This window comes from Amblyraja radiata, chromosome 17 (genome assembly GCF_010909765.2).
Source record: "Amblyraja radiata isolate CabotCenter1 chromosome 17, sAmbRad1.1.pri, whole genome shotgun sequence".
In the NCBI taxonomy this organism is placed as follows: domain Eukaryota; kingdom Metazoa; phylum Chordata; class Chondrichthyes; order Rajiformes; family Rajidae; genus Amblyraja; species Amblyraja radiata.
Genome location: NC_045972.1, coordinates 27,631,628 through 27,659,406, shown reverse-complemented (window position 1 = coordinate 27,659,406; position 27,779 = coordinate 27,631,628). Strand labels below are relative to the sequence as shown.

At 52.4% G+C, this 27,779-nt stretch overlaps 2 protein-coding genes and 1 non-coding gene across 6 annotated transcripts in view; 1 reads left to right on the top strand and 2 right to left on the bottom strand.

Moving 5' to 3' along the window:
• Positions 1-12,594, top strand: part of garre1 (granule associated Rac and RHOG effector 1) — a 98,411-nt gene extending 85,817 nt beyond the window's left edge. For all 4 annotated transcript variants that reach the window (XM_033035898.1, XM_033035899.1, XM_033035900.1 and 1 more), the window contains 8 exons: positions 1,705-1,860; positions 2,223-2,320; positions 2,938-3,063; positions 4,291-5,300; positions 5,989-6,154; positions 7,747-7,878; positions 8,551-8,629; positions 9,202-12,594. In XM_033035898.1, the coding sequence (XP_032891789.1) occupies positions 1,705-1,860; positions 2,223-2,320; positions 2,938-3,063; positions 4,291-5,300; positions 5,989-6,154; positions 7,747-7,878; positions 8,551-8,629; positions 9,202-9,528 (2,094 nt within the window). In that variant the 3' untranslated portion in view covers positions 9,529-12,594. The remainder of the gene's footprint in view (positions 1-1,704; positions 1,861-2,222; positions 2,321-2,937; positions 3,064-4,290; positions 5,301-5,988; positions 6,155-7,746; positions 7,879-8,550; positions 8,630-9,201) is intronic.
• A 2,712-nt stretch (positions 12,595-15,306) lies between these two features.
• On the bottom strand, positions 15,307-25,337 carry pdcd2l (programmed cell death 2 like). The gene is made up of 7 exons (XM_033035902.1): positions 25,134-25,337; positions 23,953-24,116; positions 22,160-22,217; positions 19,594-19,946; positions 18,182-18,295; positions 17,150-17,304; positions 15,307-15,482 (listed from the first exon to the last, which is right to left on the bottom strand). The coding sequence occupies exons 1-7, from the start codon at positions 25,320-25,322 to the stop codon at positions 15,328-15,330; spliced, it is 1,188 nt and encodes a 395-aa protein (XP_032891793.1). The 5' UTR covers positions 25,323-25,337; the 3' UTR covers positions 15,307-15,327.
• On the bottom strand, positions 24,861-24,933 carry trnar-acg. The gene has a single exon. It is a non-coding gene; the product is annotated as a tRNA-Arg (tRNA).
• Positions 25,338-27,779: the final 2,442 nt, after the last annotated feature.

The following is a 27,779-nucleotide window of genomic DNA, read 5'->3' as shown; positions in this document are numbered from 1 at the left end:
TAATGTAGATGGGGCATCCTGGTCGGCATGGGCAAGCTGGGCCAAAGGGCCTGTTTCCACACTGTAACACTCTATGAAAGCTGACCTGGTCTGCAGCATCCCACATCACAAAACATCACTCAAGGTTTTCATGCAACTTTCTTTTACCGGGTCCTTAATCGAATGGCATTTGGAAATCCAAATAGACAACATCTACTGGTTCTCCTAATCAACCCTGTGATACTTAACATGTTTAAAGAACTATAGTTTGCAAACTATTTCCTTTAATAAAACAGCATTGCTTTTGCCGATGTATCTGTTAATACATCCTTAGCAATGGTTTTCAGCCTTTTCCTGGTCCTAGTTAGACTACCTGCCCTACAGTTCCCTGTAGAAACACAGAACTGCAGATGCTGGTTAATGCACAGAAGGACACAAAATGTTGGAGTAACTCAGCAGGTCAAGCAGCATCTCTGGAGAACATCGATAGGTGATGTTTTGGCTTGAGACTCTTCAGACTGATTGTAGGGACCTGAACTGAAACGTCACCTATACATGTTCTCCAGAGATGCTGATTGACCGGCTGAGTTACTCCAGCACTCTGTGTCCCTTTGTGCATTAGCCAACATCTGCAGTTGTGTGTTTCTACAGGGAACTGTAGGGTAGGCAGTCTAACCCACCAGGAAAAGGCTGCAACTCATTGCTAGGTATGTATTAACAGATGTTGGCTGATGGACTGAGGTACTCAAGCACATTGTGTTCTACAGTTCCCTATGTTCTCTCTCAATAGAGAATCGGTGCAGGACTAGGCCATTTGGCCCTCCGAGCCAGCACCGCCATTGGGGTGATCATGGCTGCTCATCCACAATCAGTACCCCGTTCCTGCCTTCTCCCCATATACCCTGACTCTGCTATCTTTAAGAGCTCTATCTAACTCTCTCTTGAAAGCATCCAGAGAATTGGCCTCCACTGCCTTCTGAGGCAGAGAATTCCACAGATTCACAACCCTCTGTGTGAAAACGTTTTTCCTCATCTCCTTTCTAAATGACTTGCCCCTTATTCTTAAACTGTGGCCTCTGGTTCTGGACTCCCCCAACATCGGGAACATGTTTCCTGCCTCTAGCTTGTCCAAACCCTTAATAATCTTATATGTTTCAATAAGATCCCCTCTCATCCTAAATTCCAGAGTATACAAGCACAGCCGCTCCATTCTATCAACATATGACAGTCCCGCCATCCCGGGAATTAACTTTGTGAACCTACGCTGCACTCCCTCAATAGCAAGAATGTCTTTAAATTTGGAGACCAAAACTGCACACAATACTCAGCGTGTGGTCTCACTAGGGCCCTTCATCTCACTAGGGACTCCTTCATCTCATAGTAATAGTCATACATCGTGGAACCAGGCCCCTCGGCCCAACTTGCCCACACTGACCATCATGTCCTGGTCCCATTTACACTAGTCCCACCTGGCCCCATATCCCTCCGAACATCCTATCCATGTGCCTGTCTAAATGTTTCTTAAACATTGCGATAGTACCTGCCTCCACCAGCACCTCGTTCCATACACCGACCATCCTTTGTGTACAAATGTTATCCCTCATGAGATATTACTCCAATTATTTTGGTGAATCGTGGCGCACTAATCGCAGTTGACTGTGTTGCTGGGATCTGTGCGGGTGCAGGGAGTGTTGAATTTGACCAGGACTTTGCCCCGTCTCGCAGCAGGCGATGGTACAGCTGATCAAGGAGGCATCGGGACAGAGCGATGTGTCGCCTCGTGACGAGCCGCCGACGGAGATCCTCAACCAGGTGTGCCCGTCCACCTGGCGCGGTGCCTGCAAGACCGCCGTGCAGCTGCTGTTTGGGCAGGCCGGCCTGGTGAGTGACCGGGGCTGTGGTCAGTGCGGGGGGGGGGGGGGGGGGGGGGGGGAGCTCCGAGAACCCTCGCCGGCCGTCTGTGTGTGCGAGCTTCAACTGTCAATGTCCGTGCCGAACGTGACACCGCGTGATCCACAGCGGGCAGAGTTGCTGCCTCACTGCGCACGGGCCCGGGTTTGATCCTGACCAGCTGGTCGGCATGAACTTGGTGGTCTGAAAGGCCTGTTTCCAAGCTGTATCTCTAAAGTCTAATGTAAAGTAAACTCAGCCGGTTAAGCAGCTTCTGTGAGGAGAAGAACGTTCATTTTCTGGTCTGTGAGGTGAGGCTGGACTGAGCAGCCGTTGTCTTTTCCCTCCCTCAGGTGGTGGTGGACACAGCACAGATCGAGAACAAGGAGGCCTACGCGCCGCAGATCAGCCTGGAGGGCACCCGTGTGGTGGTTCAGGTCCCCTCCACCTGGTGAGTAGCAACATCCTGTGACTCACTGCCACCTATCCGCTCACAGGGTCAGTAGCCTTGTGGGAGACAGGCCGAGGCCTGAGATGCATGGAGAGGTTGGGCAGGCTGGGGCTTTCTCCCTTGGATGAGGGATGATCTTATAGAGGTGTATAACGGAGGGGGGTGGATGGAGGGAAGGGGGGTCAGAGGGAGGGGAGGGGAGGGAGGCAGCGGGGGTTGAGTAGGGGGAGAGGCGGGGGTGGGATGGAGGGGGATGGACGGAGTAATCAGGAGGGGGGTGCATGGAGGAATGGGGAGGTGGCTGGACGGGGTAGGGAGGGGGGCGGACGGAGGGATGGGGAAGGGGGTGTGGACATGGCAGGGAGGGGCCGGTCCGGCCTGGAGGGTGGACGGTAGGGAAGGGAAGCAGTCCGGGGTGGGGGGAGGTTGTTATTGGGGAACTGAGTGCATAATTGTGTCCCAGACAAATGCCATTCCCCGAGTGCGCCGGCATAGGCTGGATGAGCCGATTGGCCTCCACCTACATCCTAAGGAAGTGTGGTTGTTAGGAGTGTACGTGGGGCATGCGAGGCGGTGGTTTTCCTCTCCTTACCGTACTGCTTTGTTTACGGTGCCAGGTGTGTGAAGGAGGATCCCGCCACCATGTCCTTGCTGCAGCGTTGCCTCGACCCGGAGAAGACCCTGGGGCTGATCGACGTGCTGTACACCGCCGTCTTCGACCTGTCCAAGTGGAAAGAGCGAAGGTAGAGAGTCAATGCCAGCACAGACATCCTCTACCTAACCTCACACACACACACCATGGCCCTGTTAGTGCCTGCCATATACCCCACACTGGTTCAGGGTCAGGTTTACTATTGTCATGTGCACCCAGGTACAATACCATTAGCTCACGGCACGGTGCACAGCCGTAGAGTTGCTGCCTCACAGCGCCATAGTCCCAAAGTTTATCCTGACTGTTTGTATGTTTCCCCCTGTGGCCGCGTGGGATTTCACCGGGTGCTCCAGTTTTCTCCCACACTCTGAACATGTACAAGTTAGTTGGTCAATTGGGTTTAGTAAAAAATTCTAAATTATCACTAGTGTGTGTCGCATAGTGCTACCTGGGTCGCTGGTTGGCGCGGACCCGGTGCGTTGAAGGGCCTGTTTTCGCAATGTATATCTCTACATTATCTAAATATCAGATGCCTTCAGATATATAAATCACAAGGATGTACTGAGTCTTTATAAGGCACTGGTCTGACCACATTCTGAATATTGTGAGCAGTTTTGGGTCCCATATCTGAGGGAGAATGATTTTAGCGTTAGAGGGGATCCAGAGGACGTTTACGAGAATGATCCTTGGGATGAGTGGGTTAATGTATGAGGAATGTTTGACGGCCCTAGGCCAGTACTTGCTGGAGCTTAGAAGGATGAGGGGGAATGAGAGATACCACATAACGAAAGACCACAGTGGATGTGGAGAGGATGTTTCCACGAGTAGAACATTTCTAGGACCAGAGGCCATAGCCTCAGTATAAAAGGACGAACCTTGAGAGTGAAGGTGAGGAAGAGCCAGAGGGTGGTGACTCTGGAATTCATTGTCACAGAGGGCTGTGGAGGCCAAGTCATTGGGTATTTTTAAAGTGAAGATTGACAGGTTCTTAATTAATAAAGATATCAAAGGTTATGAGGAGAAGGCAGGAGAATGGCGTTAGGAGGAAAAGATAGGTAACGTTTAGTGCAAGATAACGTCCAATCAAATATAGTCTGAGGGTCTATGAAGAGGTAGATAGTATCTCAGGACTTCTCTCTAGTTGCTGGTAGGATGGTCCTCCACCACCCAGACAGGGCATTCCAGGCCCCCACCACCCTCTGTGTAAATAAAACCCTTGCCCACATAACTCCTTTAACCATTGCCCCTGTTGGTTGCTTGGAAGAAGCTGTTGTTGAACTTGTGGGTGGTAATTTTCACTTCTCGTTTGCCGGGGCAGGGAGCAGGTTCTGCCGAGCATCCAGATCCAGTTGCGGCGGGAGTGTGCCGAGTTTGGGAGCCCAGTGGAGCTGCCGGTGGGGAACGGGTCGATGGCCAAGCCCTCGGCGGGCCTGCAGAGGACCTTTGCCAAGCTGACATCACGCTTCACCAAGAGGGGCTCCTGCAGCAGCGGCAACGGCAACGGTGCCGGATCTTTCTCCATCCCCAGCAATCCCTCCAAGAGCGGCTTCTCCCTGATGGGCACCGAGGAGGAGCGGCGGGCAAAGCCGCCTCACGCCGACCAGCGGCTACAGAGCATCCTCAACGTCGGGCACTTCCCCAAGGCTGCCGACGGCCAGGATCCCAGCCGTGGCCACGGAAACCCCCTGGTCAACGGCTTCTCCCTCGACCAGAGGGAGGCGCTGCTCAAAGGCGAGGAGGGCATCAAGCTGCCGAGCGACCAGGAGATGCAGGACGTCATCGACTTCCTCTCCGGCTTCACCATGGGCAAGTCCCAGCAGGCGAGTCCGCAGGTCAGCCGCAAGAGCCCCGCCGGGGTCCTCGACCAGAAAGGGGGGGTCCTGCAGCAGGGGCCACCTGCACCCCACGGCCCGATGCCCCCCTCCCAGCCCGTCCGACAACACCCCCAGAAACCTCCGCCCTACTACCAGCACCTCCTGCAACCCATCGGGCAGCCGGCCCCCACCCCCTCCCTCCCCCACGCCCCCCGAGCCCCCGGCAAGTGGCCCAACAGCTCGCCCCAGCAGCGGGCACAGAGCCCGGGGCCCGGCCTCTCTCCCATCGGGCCCCTGAGCCAGTGGAACAGTCCCGGGCCCCCCTCGGACCTGGGCTCGGACTTGTACAGCCTGGGTCTGGTGGGCAACTACATGGACAGCATCATAGACAACGTGATGTCCGACATGCTGGCCCCCAAGGCACCCAACACCAGGAACAACACATGGCCCAACCGCATGCAGAGCGATGGTGTCTTCGGCATGCTGGCCGACGTCCTACCCTTCGATCCTGCCGGTAAGTCAGTCCCCACCCTCTCTGCTCGGTCTCAGAAAGACATCAGCGACAGGAGAACTCGGCCTCAGGCCTTGTCTGTCCTTTATTGTTGGGTGTGAAGTGTGTTGGCTTGCATTAGAGAGTCCCACAGGAGGGATAAGGCAGGGGAGCATCGAGTAGACAGGAGTGTAACGTGACTACAACTATCGGGTGATTTACCCCCCCTGCGCTGGGCTAGGTATTGGGGCCGGACGTTATACAAAGGATTACAAACACTTGTTAAACCAGTACATTTGGATCCCGGCTTAAAACGTCACCCGTCCAGTCCCTGTCTGGATGCTGCCTGACCTGCTAAATTTCTCCAGCATTTTGTGGTTTGCTCATATGGGGGGTCAGTGTTTTATTGATGTGAAATACAATGTCGTACCATTGTCAACTGATCCAGTGTCTGGTCCGGGATTCGAACCGTCCACCTTCTAGCTCCTGGGGCGAAGGTTTTGTTTGAATGTTGGCTGGGAGCAGAGTTATTGGCCGGCTGACACTGGGCACATGTGTGGGGGTGGGGGAGGGGGGGGGGGGGGTTCCCGTGACACTGGGCGCATGTGAGGGGGGGGGGCGTGTTTCTGTGACACCGGACACGTGGGGGGGTGGGGGGGTTTCCCGAGGTGCTGCCCCTTCAGTCACTGTCCCATGTCGTTGCTCCCACCAGTGGGCTCGGACCCAGAGTTCGCCCGGTATGTCGCTGGCGTGAGTCAGGCCATGCAGCAGAAGCGGCAGGCACAGCAAATGCGACGGCACAGCACTGCCAGGACCAACTGGCCCGTCAGCGACGAGCCACACAGGACGTGGCACCCCCCAGAGTACTTCACCGAGGGGTAGGTGTGCGAGGGGGGAAGGGGGGGTAAGAGGATCGGTTGTGTCCAGCCCGGGACCATGGGGGGGGCGTTGGGGGATGGGGGGGGGGGGCAGGGGATGTGGGGAGGGGGCGGTGGGGGGATGGGGGATTTATGGGGTGGAGGGGCAGGGGGCATCACAGCCACACGCTGACGAAGACTGTTGACCAACCCAGCTCGCTCCTCCCAGCAGGCCGAGGGAGGAGCGAGCTGGGTCAGGCAGTATCCGTGGAGGGAATGGACACAATTTACTTTAGGTCAGGCCAATTAGAAATGTCATCTGTCTATCCTTCCCACAGATGTTGCCTGACCCTCTGGGTTCCTCCAGCACTCTGTATTTCTTGGTAAACCAGCATCTGTAGGTCATTGATTCTCCAAGAGACTTTTTCCCTTTGTCCCACCCATCGCCCACCACCTTCTCTGCAACTTGTTTTTGCTCCTTCCCTAGCCTAAAGCAGGGAAGGAGTCCCTGGCCTGAAGCATCAGCACGGTTTCCCTCTCCATAGATGCTACCTGACCTGCTGAGTAATCCATATGCATTGCTAACCATTTACTGCGGCTGTGCAGGCCCATCAACGTAATCACACTCAAATAAATATATAATAATCAGTAAAACAATAAATTAATAATCAGTAACGCTAGGTAAACAGTCACAGTGGCACAGCAGTAGAGTTGCTGCCTTACAGCAAAATGCAGCGCCAGAGACCCGGGTTCGATCCCGACTACGGGTGCTGTCTGTATGGAGTCTGTACGTTCTCCCCGTGATCTGCGTGGGGTTTCGCCGAGATCTTCGGTTTCCTCCCACACTCCAAAGACGTACAAGTTTGTAGGTTAATTGGCTTGATAAAAATGTAAAATTGTCCAAGTTGGCGATATGCAGAGTACTGCCCTGCCGACTACAACATTCACAAGCTTCAGACAATAATAGTAAATGTCCTTTTAAATAGTTTCTCCCAGGCAGTGCTTTTAGTTTCAGTTCAGAGATACAGCATGGAAACAGACCACTGAGTTCCTGCCGACCATCAATCACCCATTCACAGTAGTTCTATGTTATCCCACTTTCACATCCGTTCCCTATACTCTAGGGGCAATTTATAGAGGGCCAATTAACCCATAAATCCGCACGTCTTTGGGATGTGGGGTGAAACTAGAGCATCCGGAGGAAACCCATGTGGGAGAACATGCAAACTCCACACAGATAGTATCCAAGGTCAGGATCGAACCCGGCACTGTGAGGCAGCGGCTCAACCTGCTGCGCCACTGTGTCGCCCACGATGTTTAACTTTGGATGGATATGGGAAGAGTTTTGATGAAACTAGGTTAGTGGGCATGGAGGGGTTCTAGTCTACACAGCTCTATTTGGAGTGGACCAGGGATGCAGGGTCCCATTCCTTTCTGGAGTAGATCTTCCATCCCATCAGATCCATGCTAGCTCCCAGAGGAGCAATCTGCCGCTGTGAGGCAGCGTCTATACCCGCGGCACTGCTGTAGGCGAGAGTTGCTGAGACGTGTGTGGTGTATGCGTGCATGTGTGTGTGCGCGTAGTGTTTGACCGCCTCTCCTCTGTCTACCAGGGACGTCATGAGCTGGTCAGGGACGCAGGGAGACTCTGCCAGCTCCAGCGACGAAGCTTCTTCTGCTAATGGCGACAGTTTATTCTCCATGTTCTCAGGGCCTGACCTTGTTGCTGCTGTCAAACAGAGAAGGTAAGCAAGTTTCACAGCCCATGTACCTCGCTGTTCACCCACAGAGTGCGCAGAACCCTCGGCCCTCCTTCCCCCAGAAGCTGGTGATGACTTGCCTCCTGACCCATGTGGTGAGGGATCGGCCAAAGCTGGTGGGGAAAGGAGACTGTGATTGTTCTCCCAAAGCCCAGTGAAGGAACGGTGACTCCTTTCCAAAACAAGGTGATTTGGGGGTGGTGAGTGACGGGGTGATGAATATTATCAAGAGTCAGTGTTTTATTGTCATATGTCCCATAACAGAACAATCAAATTTTTACTTGCAGTAGCACTACAGTTATGTAGACCTACTACTCTGTTTAAAACCCATAATAAACAACAAATAAGTAAATAGACAATAGTAGTGCAAAGTATCACATGTATCCACACCAGAACAATGAAGGTATAGACTGGGCTGGGCGAGGAGAGGAACATCGATCCAGATGAAGGCGATGGCTGGAGACCCTGCTGCAGCCTGGGGCTCACCTTGATTGGGCGCCACTCCAGGAGACTGAGCGCACAGTCCGGACTTTGGAAATGGTGCCAAATGTGGCACCTTGAAAAATAATATTGCTGTTTTGCACATGTGACAATAGTTGCCAAAAGGGGGCCATTGTGTTCAGGTACAAGTCACCTTTACTCTTCTACTCTTCACAGAAAACACAGCAGTGGTGATCGGGAAACTTCCACCCTCCCTTCTCCTCCCGTCTTATCCACACTAGATGATCTTAGCCAGGTAAGCACTCAAGCCCCATCCCCCTGTTGTGTTGTGAAGATCTTGCTTGATACAATTCCAGCTTATTTTCCTGTGAACAAATCCAACGAGGTACAAATTGTACAAAACTATTAAACTGTGTCTGCGGGCAAATGGGACTGACGTGAATGGGGTATCGTGGTCAGCATGGCCAGGTGGGGCCGAAGGGCCTGTTTCCAAGCTGTATGACTGCTTTTCCTTATTTTAGAGATACAGCGTGAAAACAGGCCCTTCGGCCTACCAAGTCCGTACCAATCAACGATCACCTGTACACTATAATAATAATAATAATAATGGATGGGATTTATATAGCGCCTTTCTAATACTCAAGGCGCTTTACATCGCATTATTCATTCACTCCTCAGTCACACTCGGTGGTGGTAAGCTACTTCTGTAGCCACAGCTGCCCTGGGGCAGACTGACGGAAGCGTGGCTGCCATTCTGCGCCTACGGTGGGTGGGGCAGGCAGCATCCCTGGCGAACAAGGATGGGTGACGTTTCGGTTCTGCGTTTGATTTTGGTCGGCAACTAACATACAATGGTTCCTCCTTCAGGACAACAAGACCAAGACGTGGCCTCCAAAGGCCCCGTGGCAACACTTGGCGTCCCACAGCAACACCATGCCCAACCCGGGTACCTCGCTGTACCAGATGACCAGCCCCCCGGGCCAGTGGAACGACTCGATGCAGATGCTGCCGTCCGCGGTGTGGTCTACCGTGGCTGACGGCTCCTCTTCCTCCGGCATCTCCTCCAACTTCTCCTACGGCCAACAGCCGCCACAGTGCCAGCCGCCAGTGTCCCAGCACAAACCCGTGAGCAAGGGCTTCAAATCCTACCCCCTGAAGCAGGAGAGAAGACCCTCCTATCTCCACCAGTACTAGCTTCCCAGAAGTGACTTTAAACCCAGACCCCCACGACTGGCTGGAGCCAGGGTGGCCCCCCAACGACTGCGAGCTTTACCACTCGGTATACGGTCAGCAGGTGTCTCTCTGTCCCAGCGCCTCGTTCAGCCGCCGGTGCTTTTGTCTTCTCGGTGTAGGAAGGAACTGCAGATGCTGTTTTACACTGAAGATAGACACAATGTACTGGAGTAACTCAGCGGGTCCGGCAGCATCTCTGGAGAAAAAGAACAGGTGACGTTTCGAGTCGAAACACCTCTTCAGACTGAGAGTCAGGGGAGAGGGAAACGAGGTATGGAAAGGTACAGAACGGATCAGAGCTGGTACGGATGACCAAGAAAAGGTGGAGCCCACAACGGTCCATTGTTGGATGTGGAAGACTGTTGTTTGTATCCCTTCATTATTACCTCTTCAGCCAACAATGGACCGTTGTGGGCTCCACCTTTCCTGGGTCATTGTTACCGGCTCCGATTTGTTCTCGACCCGAAACGTTACCTATCTACGTTCTCCAGGAACGCTGCCTGACCCACTGAGTTACTCCAGCACTCTGTCTATCTCTCTGCTCTGCGAGCGCAGGTGGGTGGCGGCGGTGGCTGGTAGTTGTGCTGCGTTGGGGCAGCGAGGGACTCTGGCTATCGGGGCGTCAGGGCGAGGTTCGGGAAGCTGCCCTTTCCCCCACTCCCTGCTCTGCTCCCTATCCTGACCACGGTCAGAAGCGGCGCTGTTGTGTGGCGGGGCCCCCAGTACGAGTCACACCCCCTGGTGGCGAGGGAGCGGAGCGCATTGTACATGACCATCAGACACTGATCACTACAAACCCCGAGGGGTGGAGGGGGAGACACTTCAAGCAGCTGCAGTAGTTTCTTTTTAAAAACTTTAAAGCAAACTTTAAAGACCGTTAAAGCAAAATGTAGCACCTCTAATTGGCTTTGCCCTAAAGACCCCCAGGTCTTGTGTTGTCCCCGCTGTAGCACCTAGACACCAAATTGGCCCCACGCTGGGACTGGAGATAGACACAAAGTGCTGGAGTAACCCAGCAGGTCAGGCAGCATCTCTGAGTTGGGTGGGGGATCGGAAGGCAAAATGATTCTCGCACCCTCCCCTCCATAAGCTGGGGTGACCAGGGAGTGGGGGCACTTGGGGCGGCGCTGCGACCCCTCCCTGCAGAGTTTGGGTTGTGGGTCAGGGCACGTTGCCGTGGGAGGGTCGGTCTGTGTGATCTGTTGTCGGTACTGGTGTAATGTTCTGAGTTTTATCCACATTCTTGATTCTGACCCGCCCCTCCCACCTCGACTCTGGCTGGGTGCGAGGGAACCTCACTAAGCCCAGCTCCGCCTGGTGTCCCCGCCGAGCTCCGCCTGGAGCCCACTCTCCGTGTCCCCGCCCAGCTCCGCCTGGTGCCCACTCTCCGTGTCCCCGCCCAGCTCCGCCTGGTGCCCACTATCCGTGTCCCCACCCAGCTCCGCCTGGTGCCCACTCTCCGTGTCCTCGCCCAGCTCCGCCTGGTGTCCACTCTCCGCGTCCCCACCCAGCTCCGCCTGGTGCCCACTCTCCGTGTCCTCGCCCAGCTCCGCCTGGTGCCCACTCTCCGCGTCCCCGCCCAGCTCCGCCTGGTGCCCACTCTCCATGTCCCCACTCCCGTGTCCACTCCCACAGAGCCGCAAGCCGCATTTGGTAGCAAAAACAAAAGTTAAACTAAAAACCATTGTTAAAACGCGCGTTGCTCAAACTTTTATAGCGAGAATCAAGGAGAAACAGGGCAAGACAACTCGTCACCTGTGTAAATTTTGTAATACTTTTTTATAAACTTGCCGGTGGTTGTACTGGAGTTGTAGGGAAGGGGTGGTGGGTATTGAACCTGATCTTTCCCCAGCTCCCCGCTGCCGGAGGGCGGGTGGTAGAGCGAGGCAGAGGGAGAGAGTAGTCGCCAGCGCGGAGCTCCCTGCGTTGCCCGCTGCAGCAACGGGCCTGGTGCCTTGCGTGGAGTTTGGAGTCTCCGCGCTGAGAGGAAGCAACACGCCCGAATTGTCCGCTACCTTGTTTCATAAACAGTGCCGGGAGTTCTCATCCCCCTTCGTCTCACCCTCAGCCTCCCCCCTGATCCCCCACTCCTCCTCCCCCGCCTGTCCCCATCTCTCCCTCCTCACGCCTGTCCTGACCACACTGCGCGCTCCGTCTACAGAACCCACCCATTCCCCCGGCTCTACCCCTACCTGCCATCGCCCTGTGGGTCTGTCCGGAGCGCTTGTGGTGCGAGGTTCGGGCCCCGTCACCTCCTGAAGCTCAAATTGACAAATAACGAGACATCTGAAGCGCTTGTATGGTCCCGCCAGGAGGTGATTAATTGTCTGGGTTCAGACTCGGAGGATCTGAAGTGAAATTAGAAGCTGCTTAAGCCTTGTATATTGAAGCTAAAGAGAGAATGTGGAAGTGAGAATTGGTGCAGACTTTTATAATATGTTTTAAAAACCCTACATGCACTTTCTGCAAACCTGTCTCCATTATAAGTTTGTACGCCAACATTTATAATGGGAGCGACCATAGTGACCGTCAATCTGTGTGCAAGCACACTGCCAACAGACTGACTAATGCCGCGCAGTCAAACGCTTTGTGGAGGAAGGAACTGCAGATTCTGGTTTACACCGAAGATGGACATAAAATGCTGGAGTAACTCAGCGGGCCAGGCAGCTTCTCTGGACAAAAGGAATAGGTGACCTTTCAGGTCAAGACAACTTCTTCATTCCTCTTCTCCAGAGACGCTGCTTGACCGGTGGAGTTACTCCAGCGTTTTGTATCTATCTTCAGTCAAACGTTTTAATTGGAAAGGTTGCTGTGAATTTATAATGGAAGCGTATAAAATCAAGGACAATGACTGTGAAATGGGGCTCGGCTGTCAGATCAGTAAACCCCATCTCCCAAACCCTTTCGACATGAAGGATTATACTGTCGCCAGTCCCGATACACCTCTCATCGAGCAGCCGCCACTGCATTTCATATTTAGGACTTCAAGGTATTTTCTGTTTTTATATAAAGCTTGTGTCTGCCACATACTGTGTGTTTTAGTGCCGGTGGGGTCGGACGGGACTGGGAGGGGTTGGAGTGTGAACACCCCCCCTCTCTCGGTGCATTTACAGAGTGTGCCTCTCTCACTCGATGGCAGTGGTTTCATTACCCTACCCTCCATCTGTTGGGGTCCCTGCCTCTCCCTCTGTGTCAGTCTCCGCCCCCTCTCTTTCACCATCTCTGTCTATCACTGCTCTTTCACTTTCACCCACTCTCTCACCCCCCCCATCTCTCATGCCCCCCCTCCCTCTCATCGCCCCCCCCCCCTCTCTCACCGCCCCCCTCTCTCACCGCCCCCCCTCTCTCTCACCGCCCCCCCTCTCTCACCGCCCCCCTCTCTCTCACCGCCCCCCTCTCTCTCACCGCCCCCCTCTCTCTCACCGGCCCCCTCTCTCTCACCCCCCCTCTCTCTCACCGCCCCCCTCTCTCTCACCGCCCCCCCCTCTCTCTCACCGGCCCCCTGTCTCTCACCGGCCCCCTCTCTCTCACCGCCCCCCTCTCTCTCTCACCGCCCCCCCTCTCTCTCACCGCCCCCCCTCTCTCTCACCGCTCCCCCTCTCTCTTTCTCTCTCACCACCCCTGTCTCTCTCTCCATCTCTTTCTCACTGCCTCTTTCTCTCTCTCCCTCAAAGCCTTTCTTTCCTTGCAGCCTCTCTCTTACCACCCCTCTCTCACCACCTTTCTACCTCTCTATCACCAACTCTCTCTCTCTCTCACAGTATATTTCTCCCTCTCTCAGTATCTCTTTCTCTCTTTGGCTCCGCATATCTCTCTCTCTGTGTCGCTCCCTCTCATAGAACCATACCGCATAGAATCAGGCCCTTCAGCCCAACATCCACGACAACCAAATGTCCCATCAAAACTAATCCCATTTGCCTGCGTTTGACCCAAATACCCCTAAATCTTCCCTATCTGTGTACCTATCCAAATATCTTTTAAATGTTAATCTTGTACCCGTCTCAACTACTCACTCTGGCAGCTTGTTCCATATACCCACCACCCTCTGTGTGGAAATAGCTGCCCCTCAGGTTCTTATTAAATCATTTAGCCCTCACTTTAAACCTATCTCCTCTGGTTCTTGATTCTCCTACTCTGGGTAAAATACTATTCACCCTTTCTAATCCCCTCATTATTTTATACACTTCTGTAAGATCACCCCTGAGCCTCTTGCACTCCAAGGAGTTAAGTCCCAGCCTGGGTTGGGCAAGTTGCAGATCCTTCTCCGTCAACCCGTGGCTGTGGGGAGGCATGTCTGGCACTGACATCTCTTGAGGTGATTTGATGCCCAGCCACCATTCCCACATCACCAGCATCTCAAAATCAGGTCCATAAAAGGACACCCGTCTCTTTCAAAGTTCTCTTTCCCATCTGGGATTCTGATCATAACAATGTCCCAGATAATTAACCCTTAATTCCCTGGGCAATCTTGAAGAGCTTGCTAGTGCGGTGGCTGAAAGAAGCTGAGGCACGTTGCATCTTCTGCCACACGGTGGCCACGGGTGGGACTGCAGGGGGGAGGAGAGCGTGGTTGAATGGAGACACAAGGATCTGCAGATGCTGGAATCTGGAGCAAAACATCAAGTACTGGAGGAATCCAGCGGGTCAGGCAGCATCTGTGGAGGAAACTGGACCTGAGAAGGGTCCAGTCCCGAAACGTCGCCTGTCCGTTTCCGCCACAGATGCTGCCTGAGCCGCTGAGTTCCTCCAGCACTTTGAGTTTTGCCAGAGAGGGGTTCAAGTGGGAGATGTTTGGGGAACCGTGACCAGCCCCAAGGCCCTGGCCAGCTTGTTTTTTTTTGTAATTATACGATTTAAAATGTCATTTCTTTTTGGCGTGCATTGTGATAATTGATTTGATTCCTCCAATTGAAAGATTAACAGATCTGCCGTCATTAAAAAAAACTTAATATTTGTATAAATGCATCAACAGTATTAATCTTATTTTTGTATTTTCTAAAACATACCATCACTGTATATTTTAAAACATTTAAGTAAAGATGGGTTTTAAAAGTGCTTTTGACTACAATTGGTGAGCTGTTCATAAGTTCTAGGAGCAGAATTAGGCCATTTGGCCCAACAAATTTTACTCTATCGTTCTCTCTCAATCCCATTCTCCTGCCTTCTCCCCATAACCACTGACACCCGTGCTAATGAAGAAGCTGTCAGCCTGCGCCTTAAAAAATACCCATTGGCCTCCACAGCCATCTGCAGCGATGAATTCCAAAGATTCACCACCCTCTGACGAATGATATTCCTTCTTTTCTCCTTTCTAAAGGTATGTCCTTTTATTTTGAGGCTATGGCCTCTGGTCCTTGGCTTTCCCACTAGTGGAAACTCGTTCACTCTATCCTGGTCTTTCACTATTTGGTAAGTTTCAATGAGCCCCCTCCCCCCCTTGTTGCTCAATGGGGTTCGGGTAAGGAGAGTGTGCAGGGTTTATTTGTGCAGGGTAAAGATGCAGGTTTACATTGCGGGCTACCGGGTTGTTCAACACTGCATTTGAGGCTGCGTTGGGGGAGCCGAGTGTCTGAGGTATTTCCGTGTCCGTTTGCACGCCTTGCATGTTTGTGCGTTTTAGCTTAGATGGTCGGCACGGACGAGTTGGGCCGAACGGTCTGTTTCCTTGCTGTGTAACTACGGGAGAAATCACCGGCAGTCAGGACCGGCGCAGAGCTCTACGCCAAAGACGAGGCTGGATTTCCAACATGACTTCATTCTTTATTGAGCGCAGGCTGCGAGCAGTCGAGTGAAGGCGGCCGCGTCGGGATCTGCTTGCACCACCGCACATTCCTCCCGGGGTCGCCCTGTACCGGGGGCCCAGCAACTCTCCTCACACGTGAATACCAGCACCGTGCCGAACTCCACACTCGCCTCTGCAACACAACCGTGCCACGCTGTTAGTCTCAGACAGGCAGACCGTGTCTGTGTTTAGTTTAAAGATACCTCATGGAAACACTCTGGCCCAGCAGGTCCGCGCGGACCCTCCACCACCCAGCCGTTCACACTAGTTCTAGCTTATCCCACTTTCTTATTCACTCCCTACACACGAGGGACAAATTATAGAAGCCAATTAACCTGCAAACCCACGCGACTTCAAGAGGGAGTTAGATTTAGCTCCTAGGGCTCCGAGGGATTTAGCTCCTAGGGCTCCGAGGGATGGGGGAAAGACAGGAATGGGTTACTGATTTTAGATGATCAGCGATGGTCATATTGAATGGCGGTGCTGGCTCGATGGGCTGAATGGCCTACTCCTGTACCTATTTCTCTGTCTTTGGGATGTGGGAAGAAAGCACAGCACCCGGAGGAAATCCGCATGGTTTCGCGCACACACACACACACACACACACACACACACCCCACCCCCCCCCCCCAAACCACACACACACAACTTACCCCCACACAGACACACACAACCCTCCCCACACACCCACACACACAACTCACCCTCACCCACACACACAACTCACCCTCACCCACACGCCCACAACCCACCACCACGCACCCCCAATTTCACGATTGACCCCGGTCTGTGGGTGGGCAGGCGAGGACTTTATTCCTTGGAGCGCAGGAGAATGAGGGGTGAATCTATAGAGAGGTGCATAAGATCATGAGAGGAATAGATAGGGTAATAGCACAGTCTTTTACCAAGAGTAGGGGAATCAAGAGCCAAAGGTCATAGGTTTAGGGTGAGAGGGGAAAGATTTAATGGGAACCTGAGTGCCTCAGAGGGTGGTGGGTGAATGGAACGAGGTGGTTGAGGCGGGTATTATAACAACATGTAAAATACTTGGACAGGTACATGGATAGGAAAGGTTTAGAGGCAATGGGACTAGCTTAGATGGGGCATCTTGGTTGGGCTGAAGGGCCTGTTTCCCAGCTTGTATGACCGTCCTGTCTCAGGGAATTAAGCTGGGCAATGGGAGAGGCAGGAGTGGGGAATATTTAAGTAATACTGATCAGAGCTCGATTTTGTGCAGTCAAGGAACAGGGCAGATGTGAAGTAATATTTTACTGGTTCATGAAATAGTGTTGGACGGGGTTCACGGGCAGTTTAGGTGGGGTTTCACAATTCAGGATAGACATGTTCCCACAGGGTAAAAACATCACCACAACTATGGCCCCTGAACGTCCAGGTGTTTACAACAAATGTGTCCCCCGACAGTTTAAACCATCCATCCACATAGGGCCGTGTACAGCATCACTGTATAGGAAAGAACTGCAGATGCTGGTTTATACCGAAGGTAGAGACAAAATGCTGAAAAACTCAGCGGGCCCGGCAGCGTCTATGAATGAAACGAATAGGCGATGTTTCGGGTCGGGACCCTCTTCTGATTGAGAGCAGGGTTTATTCCCCACCGCCTCTTACTTTCAGGCTGAAGAAGGCCCCGACCTGAAACGTCACCCATCCTTTTTCTCCAGAGATGCTGCCTGATCCGCTGAGTTACTCCAACATTCACGTACATGAGGACCACTCTTGCCCACATTCCGGTTAAACACCGCAGGCTGTGACCAGTACGGGGTGGGGAGGCGCGGTACATACCCGTGGCGTCCACACTCTGCAGCAGACTGACCAAGGCCGGCATCAGCTGGAACTCGTAGACCCTGGGACCGCCACAAATCTCGCATACAGGAGCGGCGGCGCCTGCACAGGCCGGCAGAGGGGAGAGCAGCAACGGTCGGCCACTCCAGCTGTACCTGAAGGGAAGGGGTCAAACAGTACAACCCCACATACTCCCCTCCCGAACATACTCTCCCGCCCCACAGCCCCCACCCTCTGTCCCCCAACCCTCCCTCACCCCATCCCAGTCTCCCCCAAGCCCTCCCTCCCCAACAACACTGCCCGCCCCCCACACACACCTCCCCTTAGACGCGGCGGTGGAGGAGGGAGCTGCCGAGAAGGGGCCAGGTAGAGATGGGCAGCAGAGACCTTACCCCCCCCCCCCCCCCCCCCGTCAGCGTCATACTGCACGGAAACAGGCACAACTTGCTGACGCCGCCCAACATGCCCCATCTACACTTGTCCCACATGGCCGCGTTTGTCCCAGCTCCTTCTAAACATTTTCCACCCGTGTACCTGACAGGGGTGTCTAATACCAGAGGATGTGGGCTGAGAGCTGGAGTGGGGATCTGACCAAGTGTGTTTTCCACCAGAGAAGGGCTGGCATGTGGGACACACCGCCCGAGGTACGCGGGAGGCAGACGCGATACAAGCGGATACAATCACGATGATTAGAAGCTTTTTCAAGAGTCACGAATTTTTAGTTGCCATATTATGTACCAAAACGGAAAAATGAAATATGGACAGGAAGGGTTTAGAGGGATAATGGGGTTAATGCAGCTCATAATGGTCGGCATGGACAGAATGGGCCGAAGGGCCTGTTCCGTGCCCTTTGCATCACCAAAGCCGAGAAGCTGCTCGTGATCTTGTACACCTCGATAATGTCACTCCTCAGCCTCCTACGAAGGTCCCAGCCTGTCCAACCCCTTCCAATAACTCAAGCGCAGGTAACATGCCGGTAAAAATGCCCCGTGCGGTACAGGAGGGGTTCCCGGGGATGGATGGGCATCTTACCGCAGCACCTGCTCCGGGCAGCTGGAGATTCGCTTCAAGAACTTGACGAAGGCAGCGTCGCCGTGTCTCACCTCGGCCCTCTCGTACCTCTCCGCGGCCCCACCGGCTCCACCACTGGCCGAGACCAATCATCCATATTGATTTAATCCCTGAGCCGGTAACGCCACCCACCCCCAGCGCCCCTCCCGTAACGCGGCGCTCCCTCAGTATCGCCCCTCCCGTAACGCGGCGCTCCCTCAGTACCGCCCCTCCCATAACGCGGCGCTCCCTCAGTACCGCCCTTCCCACCTCTACTTTCTGACTGAAGGACCCCGACCTGAAACGTCACCCATCCTTTTTCTGCAGAGATGCTGCCTGACCCGCTGAGTTACTCCAGCATTTTGCGTCTATGTACTTTACCACCACAAAGTAACATTAGCACATTTGCAGATTACACAAAGCTGGGTGACAGTGTGAGCTGTGAGGGGGATGCTATGAGAATGCAGAGCGACTTGGACAGGTTGGGTGAGTGGGCAGATGCATGGCAGATGCAGTTTAATGTGGATAAATATGAGGTTATCCACTTTGGTAGCAAAAACAGGAAGGCAGATTACTATCTAAATGGTGTCAAGTTGGGAAAAGGGGAAGTACAACGGGATCTGGGGGGTCCTTGTTCATCAGTCAATGAAAGTAAGCATGACGGTACAGCAGGCAGTGAAGAAAGCGAATGGCATGTTGGCCTTTATAACAAGAGGAATTGAGTATAGGAGCAAAGAGGTAATTCTGCAGTTGTATAGGGCCCTAGTGAGACCACACCTGGAGTATTGTGTGCAGTTTTGGTTCCCTAATTTGAGGAAGGACATTCTTGCTATTGAGGGAGCAGCGTAGGTTTACAGGGTTAATTCCCGGAATGGATATGTTGATAGAATGGAGCGGCTGGACTTGTATACTCTGGACTTTAGAAGGATGAGAGGGTGTCTTATTGAAACATATAAGGTTATTAAGGGTCTGGACACGCTAGAGGCGGGAAACATGTTCCCGATGTTGGGGGAGTCCAGAACTAGGGGCCACAGTTTAAGAATGAGGGGAAAGCCATTTAGAACGGAGACGAGGAAACACTTTTTCTCACAGTGGTGAGTCTGTGGAATTCTCTGCCTCAGAGGGCGGTGGAGGCCGGTTCTCTGGATGCTTTCAAGAGGGAGCTAGATAGGGCTCTTCAAGATAGTGCTCTTAAAGATAGTGGAGTCGGGGGATATGGGGAGAAGGCAGGAACGGTGTACTGATTGGGGATGATCAGCCATGATCACATTGAATGGCGGTGCTGGCTCGAAGGGCTGAATGGCCTACTCCTGCCCCTATTGTCACTCTTGCTCACAGCGCGGCGCTCCCTACCCGCTCCTCCTACAGCGCGGCGCTCCCTCAATGCCACTCACCAGGGTAGGGATTGCTCGACGGCGACCCCCTCTCTCCGCTCGTACTCGTGCAGCAGCCTCTGTTCGTGGGCGAGGGGGGCGCTCCCTCCCAGTTGCCCCTCTTCCAGCACTGACATGTAGAAGGGCATGAAGCCGGGCCCGGGGGAGCGGGGCAGCGGGAACCACCCGTCCCCCAGACTTAGTGCCTGCAGTCTGGCTGTCTGGTCGCTCATGTCTGCGTCTGGCCTGGCGGCCGGGAGCCCGGACGTCACGGCTCCCGGCGCTCCCTGGTCCTCCGCGCCGGGAGATCCCTCCTCACTCCAGTCGTCCGCCTCCTCGCACCAGTCCGTCGGGGTGAGCGCCGGGTCCCCCTCCTGCACACAGACAGCGGGCACTCCCTCTGCACACAACCCCACACCCGGGGGACAGGGGCTCGATGGGGGCACGGAGGAAGGGGGGGGGGGGGTGGAGGAGAGGAGGAGAGGGCTGTAAACAAGCGGAGAGGGAATGGGAGGGGTGGATGGGTGGAGAGGAGATGCCCAATGGATCCTCATCGTCTGGAACACCGGGCGCATCGCAACATCGTTTTAGGTAGGTGGGATGGACATGTGAAGTGAAAGAGAGAGGGGGGGGGGGGGGGGTGCGGGAAAAGGGAGAGGGGAAAAATGGAGAGAGGGAATATGTTGGAATGAACTGCAGATGCTGGTTTAAACTGGAGTTAGACACAAATAGTTTGCATCCCAGAGTACTCAAGGAGGTGGCCCCAGAAATCGTGCATGCATTGGTGATCATTTTCCAATGTTCTCTCGACTGGATCAGTTCCTGTGGACTGGAGGGGAGCCAATGTAACTACATTTTTTAAAGAAAGGAGGGAGAGAGAAAACGGGAATTATAGACCAGTTAGCCTTACATCGGTAGTGGGGAAGTTGCTGGAGTCGATTGTTAAAGATGTTATAGCAGCGCATTTGGAAAGACAGTGAAGGGATCGGTCAAAGCCAGCATGGATTTATGAAGGGGAAATCATACTTAACTAATCTTCTGGAATATTTTGAGGATGTAACAAGTAGAATGGATAAGGGAGAAGCAGTGGATGTGGTGTATCTGGACTTTCAAAAAGCCTTTGACAAGGTCACACACAAGAGATTAGTGTGCAAAATTAGAGCACATGGTATTGAGGGTAGGGTATTGACATGGATAGAGAACTGGTTGGCAGACGGGAAGCAAAGAGTAGGAATTAACGGGTCATTTTCAGAATGGCAGGCAGACAGTGACTAGTGGGGTGCCGCAAGGCTCAGTGCTGGGACCCCAGTTGTTTACAATATATATTAGCGATATAGACGAGGGAATTAAATGTAACATCTCTAAATTTGCGGATGACACAAGAGATGCGAGGAGGATGCTATGAGGCTGCAGGGTGACTTAGATAGGTTGGGCGAGTGAGCAGATGCATGGTAGATGCAGTATAATGTGGATAAATGTGAGGTTATCCACTTTGATGGCAAGAACAGGAAGGCAGATTATTATCTGAATGGTGTCAGATTAGGAGAATGGGGGTGCAACGAGACCTGAGTGACTGTGTTTGTACATCAGTCAATGAATGTAAGCATGCAGGTACAGTAGGCAGTGAAGAAAGCTAATTGCAAGTTTGCCTTCCTTGCGAGAGGATTTGAGTTTAGGACCAAGATCCTACTGCAGTTGTACAGGGCCCTCGTGAGACCGCACCTGGAATATTGTGTGAAATTTTGGTCTCCTAATTTGAGGCAGGCCATTATTGCTATTGAGGGAGTGCACCGTAGGTTCACCAGGTTAATTAATTCGCAGGATGGTGGGACTGACGTATGATGAAAGAATGGGTCGACTGGGCTTGTATTCGTTGGAATTTGGAAGGATGAGAGGGGATCTTATAGAAACATATAAAATTCTTAGAGGATTGGACAGGGTAGATGCAGGAAAAATATTCCCAATGTTGGGGGAGTCCAGAACCAGGGGTCACAGTTTAAGAATGAGGGCCATTTAGGACTGAGCTGAGGAAAAACTTTTTCACCCAGAGAGTTGTGAATCTGTGGAATTCTTTGCCACAGATGGCAGTGGAGGCCAATTCACTGGATGTTTTCAAGAGAGAGTTAGATTTAGCTCTTCGGGCCAAGGTAATCAAACTGATATGGGGAAAAAGCAGGAACGGGGGTACTGATTTTGGGTGATCAGCCATGATCATATTGAATGGCGGTGCTGGCTCAAATGGTCTACTCCAGCACCTATTTTCTATGTTTCTATGTTTCTAAAATGCTGGAGTAACTCAGCAGGACAGGCAGCATCTCTGGAGAATAGGAACGGGTGATGTTTCGGGTCGAGACCCTTCTTCAGACGGTCTGAAGAAGGCTCTCAACCCAAAACGTCACCGATTCCTTCTCTCTAGAGATGCTGCCTGTCCTGTTGAGTTACTCCAGCATTTTGTGACTATTAAGGGAGAGAGGGAGTTTGGGAAAAGGGAGAGAAGGGGAAGGGAGGGGGATAGAGATAGGAAGGGAGCGAGGGATAGGGAGGGGGATGGGGATGGGGGTGGGTGGTGTATGTGCGAGGCTCTCACCTTCTCTGGCTTTGATCCACCCGGAGTCTCTCCGCACTGAGAACGCAGAACTTTCCAGCTGTGGGACACAGAGAGGGTCAGCACTGCCCCCCACTAGCACAATGAGGGACGGTCCGGTGGGGTACGAACAAACGCAGGAAGGTGGGACAGTGTAGACAGGACATCTTGGTCGGCATGGACTGAGTGGGTCGAAGAGACTGCTTCTGTGCTGTGTGGCTCTGACTCTAAACAGGTCCAGACATGGAGGCGATCTTGACATCATGGTGGGCTCGGATGTGGTTGGGTGGAGAGCGCAAGGTGGGTGGGGGGTGGGAGGTGGAGGGAGGGGGAGGGCTTGGGGAACGGGGGTGGAGTGATGGGAGAGCACAAGGTGAGGGGTAGGGGTGAGAGGTCGGGGTTGGCTAGGGGAGCTGGGGTCCGGGAGAGGTGGTGTGGGGCGGGGGTGTGGGACGGGGGAGTGGGGCGAATGGGGGGGGGGGGGAATATAGAGAGACATTTCCACTGGTGGGGTGATGGGAACTGTCTCGATTAAGCTGGGCTGTGGGGGTGGGGGGGCGAATAGGGAATCTACAGTAGGGGACGGCAGGGTGGGAGCGGGATGGGGACGTTGAAGGTACGAGGGAGGGGCTAGAGGGGAGCGGGTAGGTGGGACTGACTCCTCGATTGTAAAGGCGGGACTCCCAGTGCCATTACTAAACTGGGAGACCCCTTATGGATACAAAGTGCTGGAGTAACTCAGCAGGTCAGGCAGCAAATCGAGAGAATATGGATAGGTGACCTTTCGGGTCGGAATCCTTCTTCAGACTGGACTGCAGACTTAAATCAATATCTGTACTTCTTTCCTACACAGATCTCTCAGGAAGGGTATTTCTTTAATCCGACTTCAATGTTATATATTGCTCTAGTTAGTGCAGTTTAATTTATTGTCACATGTACCGCAGGTAGCGTGTTTTTTGTTGCTTGTTGTCCAGTAAGCGGAAAGATTATACATGATTACAATCGAGTCATCCACAGTGTACATGATACAGGGGATAACATAGAAACATAAACAGAGGTGCGGGACTAGGCCATTCGGTGCTTTGAACCAGCACCGCCATTCAATATGATCATGGTGGCTGATCATCCAGAATCAGTACCCAGTTCCTGCTTTTCCCCCCAAATCCCTTGATTCCATTAGCCCTAAGAGTTATATCTAACCCTCTCTTGAATACATCCAGTGAATTGGCCTCCACTATCTCTCTGGATAAAAAAAGTTTTACCGCATCTCAGTCCTAAATGGCCTTCCCCTTATTATTAATGTTCCCTGGTTCTCGACTCCCCTAACATCGGGAACATTTTTCCTGCATCTATCATCGGGGACATTTTTCCTTCATCTAATAAAGGGTTTGATGCAAGGTAAAGCCCAGCAAAGTCCAATTAAAGATAGTCCGAGTCTCCAGTGAAGTAGATGGTAGTTCAGGACTGCTCGCTTGTTGGTGCTAGGACTGGAGATTAACCAGGATTAAACGTTATTCCCTTTATCCTGTATCAGCGGATGGCTTGATTGTAATCACGTATAGTCTTTCCTCTGATTGGACAGCGTGCAAATAAAAGAAGCTAGACACAAAAAGCTGGAGTAATTCAGTGGGTCACACCGCATCTCTGGAGAAAAGGCTCCAGCTATTTTGTGTCTGCCTTCGGTTTAAACCAGCAACTGCAGTTCCTTCCTACCCATTTCTGCTCGCAAATAAAAGATTTTCACTGTAGCTTGGTACACCTGACAATAATAAACTGGAGGTGTGAGAGCAACTTACCCGCCACTCCGTCCCCAGCACTCCGGCTGCACACAGGCCCACACGTTGACCGTCCGGTGGTAGAGTGACCCCTCCAAGGGGCAGTACACCTGCACCAGGTGAGCCAGCGGGGCACAGCACAGACTGCAGTTGGGGCGCTCCAGGGTAACGCCAGGGACAGGGTCCTGCAGAGGGAACAACACAACACCTCCCCGTTACACCTGACCAGAGCAACCAGGGTGGGCCATTCAGCCTATCTATCCCCTCCTAGAGAGCGTGGTTCAACCACAGTGACAGCACAGAAACAGGCCCTTCGGCCCAACTTGCCTATGCCAACCAAGATGCCCCATCTACACTAGTCCCACCTGCATGCATTTGGCCCACATCCCCATAAACCTTTAAAGACACAAAATGCTGGAGTAATTCAGCGGGACGGGCAGCATCTCTGGATAGAAGGAATGGATGACGTTTCTCGACCCGAAACTTCCTTCCTGCACATTCCCCCTAAACCTTTTGTGTATTGACCCTATGCTTTAACCCCCATGAAATGAAGGGCAATACATCAACTGATTCAATTCTTCGATTCACTCACTGCCACACTTTAAGCACCACAGCTGATGCTTGGTCTATAAAATTTCATTGTGCACTAAATTTAATATTGCACTATTTTACAAAGTATTACCAGCGTTTAATACTTTGCACTATTTTAAAAAGTATTGTCAGAGTTTAGTGCTTTTCACTATTTTAAAAAACATTACTGAATTTTAGTATAAACTAGCATCTGCAGTTCGTTTTTATTACCGGCTTTTAGCACTTTTGCTCCATTCCAGTATTCTACGTTTTGCACAAAGGTAATTTTTTTAAAGAATGATCTTTCTACGTTGAAAAAAAAATGAAATGGATTAAATGTTAAGGGAGGTAAAAAAATTCGAGCCAGCCAGGAGTCGAACCTGGAATCTTCTGATCCGTAGTCAGACGCGTTATCCATTGCGCCACTGGCCCGACTGCGAAGAGTTCGCTTCGAGCGCCGCTTAAAAGTCTGCGTCATGACGTCTGTGCTGCGAACTGAATGTTGGTCCCCATGACCATGCGCAGAGCCGCCACAGGCGGCGTTGTGCCGCTGCCGCTGCCACTGCCTCCCTCTATCTCTCCCCCTCCCCCTCCCCCCGTCCCGGGCCGCCACCGCCACCGCCGCCTCTCACCGCTGTCCCTCCGACTTTGCTGGTGTCCCAGGAACAGAGTCTCCCCTCCTTCACCGCCGCGTCTCGGACGCCCAGCAGGACGGGCCACGGTCCCGGGCTGCGCGCCGCATTCATGCCGGTGATGGCAGCGACAGAGGGGGCGGCGCGGGTTCGAATCCCGCCTCCTCCGCTTCCTCCTTGCAGCAACATCGCCCCGCTCGCTCCCTGCTCCCTTACAATCTTTGTATTTGCAGTTTTATATTTAATACAAAATTAGCATATATCGTTGACTTGGATTAACGTTATTTCACCCCGAGTCGCTGCTGTCACTGCACAACGCACTTGTTGATCGAATAGTTTGACATTTCCTTCCACCCAGCCAGACTAGCCCCATTCTCACCCAGTCGTGGAGGAGGGGGGGGGGGGGGGGGTTGGTCAAGAGACCACAGCCCCTCTAGTCGCTGCTTGCATTCATGACCATCTCCGTATATTGCAGGTTGCTCCCCTTAGGGATATGCAATATATAAAGTCAATTATAGATTATATATATTGCAGATTATAATCCCATGAATGTGGGAGTTAACATATGATGAGCGTTTGACGGCACTGGGCCTGTACTCGTTGGAATTTAGAAGGGTGAGGGGACACCTCATTGAAATTTACCGAATAGTGAAAGGCCTGGATAGAGTGGATGTGGAGAGGATGTTTCCACGAGCGGGAGAATTTATGACCAGAGGTTATAGCCTCAGAATTAAAAGACATCCCTTCAGGAAGGAGATGACGAAAAATTTATCTAGTCAGAGGGTGGTGAATCTGTGGAATTAATTGCCACAGAAGGCTGCGGAGACCGTCAATGGATATTATTATGGCAAAGATAGATTCTTGACTAGTGCAGGCATCAGGGTCAGGGGCAGGGGCGGAAATCCCGGGGGGGGGGGGGGGGGGGGGGGGGGGGGACTGGGTCCCCTCCATGTTTTCAGAGGTGGGGGACGACCCCCCCCCCATGTTTTGTGAAACATGTATTTTGCAATCAGTTCTCATCCGACAGCATGCTGCGGAGTAGCGGCCACAACTAGCTCAGACTCTGAAAATAATTAGACCACTATGATGCCCACTTACATTTGCCTTCCTTACAATCTTTGTTGACTCCACTTGTTGAATGGCCTCATTCAATGTTACAACCATTATATGATTCTACGAGTGTGTAAGAAGGAACTGCAAATGCTGGTATATACCAAAGATAGACACAAAGTGCTGCAGTAACTCAGATGGTCAGGCAGCTTCTCTGGAGTAAAAGGATGGGTGACGTTTCGGGTCGGGACCATTGTTCGAACAGGAGGGAACCTACATCGTAAGAGGGAGAATGAGCAAACTCTACACATATGGCACCCGAAGTCAGGATTGAACCTGGGTCTCTGGCGCTGTGAGAAGGGTGTTGAGGCCGAGTCAGTGGATATTTTTATATAGATAGATTCTTGATTAGTACAGGTGTCAAATTATGGGGAGAAGGCAGGAGAATGATGGAGAGATAGATCAGCCATGATTGAATTGCGGAGTAGACTTGAATGGCCGAATGGCCCCCTCCCATTTGTACGGAACATTTGCATTTTTCAGCTTGAAATTGTGCAATATGGTGCATACTGTAGCGAGTCTTATAACTTACACTTCAATGCAACATATATGCTTTAAAGTGGATTGGGGGTACCCGGTGAGGGAGTGGAGCAACCGAGTGGGGAGAGGATGTGGAAGAAGGGTAGGAACTTTTAAAAATTTGATGTATTAAAATCATGTTTTAGTGCACTGTAGAAGTATGATTTCAATGATTTTTGTATGAAGTATTTTTAAGAAGTAACTTTTTAAGGGGTAACTTTATCCACACAAAGGGTGATGGGTGTATGGAACAAGCTGCCAGAGGAGGTAGTTGAGACAGGGACCACCCCAACATTTAAGAAAAAGTTAGACTGATACATGGATAGGACAGGTTTGGAGGTATGGACCAAAAGCAGATAGTGTAGCCTGGACATGTTGGCGGGTGTGGGCAAGTTGCGCCGAAGGGCCTGTTTTCACACTGTAAGTTATTGGGGCCAATCCGGACTTGGACAAGGACATGGATATTTTAAAAGACAAATTTGCTGGCTGCAACGGAAACCCCCCCCCCCAATCCACATCAAGAATCAAACCCGTCTGGCCTGTGGACTTGGACATCACACAACGGTGTGAACAGGAAAGGCTGAGACGGAGATAACGAGATTCTCTTGGATACACAAAGGGAGGAACCAAGCCTCAGCAGACGGTGGTAAACAGGCCAGCACAAGCACAATCACCATCGGGGATGATAACGATCAGGCTGAGGGATCATGACATCAGCAAACCCCTTATCATCGGAAGCCTATTGTTCATGCCAGATCGAAACTGGGAAACATCAAAAGAACCCCTTTTATCCAGAGGACCACCTGGGGGTTTCAAAGGAAGCTCAGGTATAAAAGTCGTTCAAGCCAGAACTCTCTCTCTCTTCCTGCTCTTCCTGCTCTGCTGGACAGCTCGTGGGCCTGCATCGACTTAGCTGTGAGTATCCTGGTGACCTGGTGAAGTTCCCGAAATAGGATCGAGGTCGAGGGGAGTAAAATTGTGTTAAAGTAAGTTTCACGACGTGCCCGATAGTTTTCC

Excerpts from the sequence above, each read along its gene's own strand:
- pdcd2l (XM_033035902.1), bottom strand. The coding sequence starts at position 25,322 with ATGTTGCTGCAAGGAGGAAGCGGAGGAGGCGGGATTCGAACCCGCGCC. Across the intron at positions 24,117-25,133 it reads GCAAAGTCGGAGGGACAGCG|GACCCTGTCCCTGGCGTTAC; the intron begins GTGAGAGGCGGC and ends TTCCCTCTGCAG. Across the intron at positions 19,947-22,159 it reads GTGGATCAAAGCCAGAGAAG|GAGGGGGACCCGGCGCTCAC; the intron begins GTGAGAGCCTCG and ends GTCTGTGTGCAG.